General features: G+C 46.5%; 1 protein-coding gene across 1 annotated transcript; it reads left to right on the forward strand.

The window, feature by feature from the left end:
* The first annotated feature begins 1,090 nt into the window (after positions 1 to 1,090).
* LOC119381587 (uncharacterized) lies at positions 1,091 to 2,377 on the forward strand. The gene has a single exon (XM_037649361.1). It carries the CDS (start codon positions 1,091 to 1,093, stop codon positions 2,375 to 2,377), a length of 1,287 nt encoding a protein of 428 aa, XP_037505289.1.
* Positions 2,378 to 4,778: the final 2,401 nt, after the last annotated feature.

The raw sequence follows: 4,778 nt of genomic DNA on the forward strand, positions 1-4,778 counted from the left end.
TGATAAGATCTGATTGGGCTTCTTAGCGTTAGATATTTACATATGCGCGGGCGTCTTGCAGGAGTATAGTAAAAAAAAAAAAAACGCCAGGCCTGCGCTGAAACCGCAGCACAGTCACAGCGAAAGCTGGACGAGCGGCGTTTCTAGAGCCCGTTGTAAGCTCTCTTGGGGCTACAATAAAAGTACACTAGAAAGGTACCCACTACGCCATAAATCACAATTTTTGTGAAGTTGGGAAGCACCTACTAAGCCATTATTCGTCATTCTGCGGAGAAGCGAGGCACCAGCTACACGTCTGTAAGGCATTATGTGCACTTTGTAAACGCGACGACTGATGACGATGAAGAATTATGGCTCAGCCCTATGTAATTGGTTGGAAACTTTAAACGGCCCACCAGGTATGTAATTTGCATTGGGTGACGCCCGGTTGCTATTTCCCTCTCCCGTCACGCTGTATGACATAGGTTGACGTGGGAGAGAGGGGGGTGGGGGCGGGAGGCGAAGAACTTTACTGAGACCCCGAGGAAATGGATCATGCGCTAATGGGCTTCCTTGGCAACCAATACAAGTGCACTTGCGAGGAACCCACTACGCTATAAATCATTGTAATTTTACTGAGACCTCGAGGAAATGGATCATGCGCTTATGGGCGTCCTTGACAACAAATACAAGTGCACTTGCGAGGAACCCACTACGCTATAAATCATTGTAATTTTTGAGAAGTAGGGCAGCAGGCACTGTGCCATTTTTCGCCATTCTACGGAGATCCGTGGTACCTGCTAAACGCGTGTAAGGCATTATGCGCACTTTGTTGATGCTGTGCCTGATGACGATGAAGAAATATGGCAGATCCCTTTGTAATGGGTTGGAAGCATTCAACAAGCTACTCGTTGCGCAATTCGCATTGTGTGACGCCTGGTTACAGAATTCGCGTTGTGCGACGCTTGGTGCTTATTTTACTCTTCTACCACGCTATATTGCATATGCTAATGTGGTTCCTTCCCGACATGAAGCCTGTATAGGACCTTTTTGCAAAGCAGTTTCGAGCAACGGCATAGCTCAGACGACGTTCCGAACGGTTGCGTCTTTCATGTTCTCCGCTTCAAAGGATTCATCGGCCTTAGGCCGAGGTGCTGCTCAGGCCTCAGCTAGCAGTAATGACTACCGTGTTGTGCTTCCCCGCCTGCCTTCCGGTAAGCTGGTCGTCAACTCCGTTTTTCTACATGCAGACTTAGCTGGTCGCCCATACCGGGCTCAGGACTTCAGAGACGCCCTTCGGGATGTCATCGACATAAAGGAAATCAGTTCTATAGGCCAGTTTCAAATGTCACACGTGTGGATGGTAACGTGCAAGTCAACGCTAACGAAAACAAAGCTTGTGACACGTAGTGAACTCTTCGTAAAAAGCCGGCGATGCCTTGTAATCGACCCGGAACCCACAGAAGTGAAGATGAAGCTTCTATGGCTTCCCGAACATTTGGAGGATGCCTACATTCGAGAGGCGCTACAGGCTTTCGGGAAAGTCAGGACAATAACGATGGAAAACTGGAAAGTGGCAGACATGGAAGAAATGCGGACTCTTAATCGTGATGTGGTATTGTCCCTCGCCGATGGAGTTCGAGTGGGTGACATTCCACACCTTCTTACTGTCTGTGGAGTTCAGAGCCTCATACTGATTCCTGGTCGCCCGCCACTTTGTCTACGTTGTAACAAGGTTGGACACATCCGTCGCAACTGCAGAACTCCCCGCTGCGATGACTGTCGACGCTTCGGTCATGCCACCGAGGACTGCGTGGTGACGTACGCTAACAAATTACGGCAACGCACGCAGCAACAAGAGGATAGCTTACAAGAACATATTATGGATGCCACGGAGGTTTTGGATGCGACAGGCGACTCTCCGGCTACAACCGATGCGGATGGATTGAGCAAAATGCCCCCTGAAGGCACGCGAAAATTGCACCCTGATACGGCTGCGGGAAGTGCCACGTGCGAAGTAACAAGAGACCCATCCAAACAGCAGCCCAAAGGTAACTTTGAGAAGCCTGAGGCAAAGGAGGTAGTCCCTGCGAAGAAGGCGGTTGAAGATATTCCACTTGCTTGTTCTTCAGTTCCTCAGCAGCCTTTTCATCACGGTGCAGTGTCAGAAGACGACATGCAAGGTTCTCCTGAGGCTACAATTCCTAAGCGACGCGCGACGTCCTACAGTTCGGAATCCAGCAAGGACAGCGACACTGCGAGTGTGAATAGGAAACCACGCCGTCGGCGAACTTCCAAGCACAAAGGGAAATGTCGGAGGTCACGGTCTAGGAGGCCTGGTGGAGGTTCAAGGGAAGCTTCACCGTCGTCCTCCAGGACTGACCACATGGGACAATAAGCATAACTGTAGGTAACCATCATGGCGCACTCCGAGCGACTCAACTTTGCGACTTTGAATGTACGTGGTCTTAGGTCTTCGCAGAAACAGGCGCAGCTCCGTAGACTTATCGCACGAAAGCGCCTCGACTTTGTCGCCATTCAGGAGACAAAGATCGAGAGTGACGAAGAGACTGAGAGGGCCTTACGCCCTTTCCTGTGTGACTATAATGTTTGTGTTTCACATGCAAACGGTTTATCTGCGGGCTGTTGGTTGTTTCTGCGAAAAGGCCTACCCTGTTCAGCCATTACTACCAGTGTCGATAACGAAGGCAGATATATCTGCTGTGACTTTGTATTGCAAGGGGTGCCATGGCGAATCATTAACCTATATGCGTTTAATGAGGTTTCACAGCGCCTTGATTTATTCAACAATTTATCTGGCCTAATTGTTTCTGATCGATGTACTGTGTTAATGGGAGATTTCAACTGTGTGTGTGATCCTAACGACCGCAGCAATCCTGATAGTCGACGAGATAAGAGTGGCGAGCTTTTGTCTGACATTGTAGCTAACGCAGGGCTTATTGACATAGATGCTTCGGGTCACGTAACTGCGTATACCAGACTACAGGGAGGCTCTTGTGCTCGCCTTGATCGGATTTACGTGTCATCATCACTTATCTCTCGTGAATGGTCATGCAACACTGAACCGGTTTCGTTCTCAGATCATTGCATTGTTATTGGACAAATGGGTGCCAACCGCCGAAATCAATTCCGACCACAATGGGCGCTCTGGAAGATAAACTCAGAGCTTCTACGCGATCAGGAATTTATTTATCGAGTTAGAGCGGCGAAGATGAAATCGTTTTCTATGGGGTTGCATATATTCGCTGCTTGGGAATTGTTTAAACAAGAGGTTCGCTCAATAGCCATCGAGATTGGGTCTGTGAAATCTTACTACAGGAAGAATGAGGAAAAGACACTTCTTAAAAGCCTCTGTAACTTGTATGAGATGGAATGTGAAAGGCCAGGCGAGTACACCAATGACATCGAAAACATTAAGTGTCAACTACAACATTATGAGACTATCCGCTACAGAGGGGCACGTGTTCGATCACGAAACAGGCGGACACTAAATTCTGAGCAACCGACACGTCAAGCTCTGCTAGATGAACGTAATCATGCTATTTCTAAAGCAATTCCTGATCTATATGCTAACGGAACTCTGATAACAAACACAACAGACATAATTTTTCAGTTTGAAAGGTACTATGAAGCTTTGTTTAGTGCCATTTCATGCGATTCGGATGTCGACCTAAAGGCTACTTTTGTTTCTCTTTTGAACCCATTGAATGACGATGATTGTGCTGCCATGAACAGTCCAATTACAATACAGGAAATTGAACAGGCAATAGATCAACTACCTTTATCGAAGACACCTGGCCCTGATGGAATTTCAGCCGAGTTTTACAAAACGTTTAAAACTACTCTTTCTCCGATTTTGCTGGATATCTTCAAAACAAGCTATGACATGGAGACGCTCCCACGGTCTTTCTGTAAAAGTCATACGGTCTTGATACCAAAAAGCTCTGATAAAGAAAAACTGCGTAGTGTTGAGGGTTACAGACCAATATCGTTATCAAATGCTGATTACAAAATCTTTGCGAAAGTCCTATCAAATCGGTTGCAATTTGCGATGTCGATTCTTATTGGTCCTCATCAGACATGTGGAATTAGAGGTCGCTCCATACAAAATAATATACACGTCATGCGTACAGTTCTTCAGTACTGCTACAGTTGTCAAAAACAGCTGGCAATGTTGCAGGTAGACCTCGCAAAAGCTTTTGATCGTGTGAGCCATTCATTTCTTTTTTCTCTCCTTGAACATGTCAATATTGGTTCCATAGTACTTAACGGAGTCAGACTTTGTTATAACGATTCTTCGACTCGTCTAATTGTTAATGGTCACCTTTCAAAATCAGTTGCTATTGGCTCGTCTGTAAAGCAAGGATGCCCAATGTCACCACTTTTGTTTGCCCTTTATCTTGAACCACTGTGTTTGAGCATAGTACAATCGAGTCGTATCCGAGGATTCAGTATATTAGGCAATGAAGTTAAAATATTAGCTTATGCAGATGATGTAGCGATCATTTGCACCGATAAACCAAGTGTTGAAAATGCGATATCTGAAATTGAGAAATTTGGCATTGTTTCTGGAGCTCGTTTAAACTCCTCAAAAAGTTTAGGATTATGGTTTGGCTCATGGGGCAGTACGCCGAACCAGTTTGCAGGGGTTAACTGGACTCGCATTCCACCAAAGTACCTTGGTGTACCACTAGATGCGTATAGATTCAGTGCACGCTATTGGAAAGAACGTGTCCCTTTGATTGAACGGCAGGCCCAGGCATTTGTTCCATATCGCC

Source organism: Rhipicephalus sanguineus, chromosome 2 (genome assembly GCF_013339695.2).
Source record: "Rhipicephalus sanguineus isolate Rsan-2018 chromosome 2, BIME_Rsan_1.4, whole genome shotgun sequence".
In the NCBI taxonomy this organism is placed as follows: Eukaryota; Metazoa; Arthropoda; class Arachnida; order Ixodida; family Ixodidae; genus Rhipicephalus; species Rhipicephalus sanguineus.

Coding starts and splice junctions, on each gene's coding strand:
- LOC119381587 (XM_037649361.1), top strand. CDS start 1,091: ATGTTCTCCGCTTCAAAGGATTCATCGGCCTTAGGCCGAGGTGCTGCT.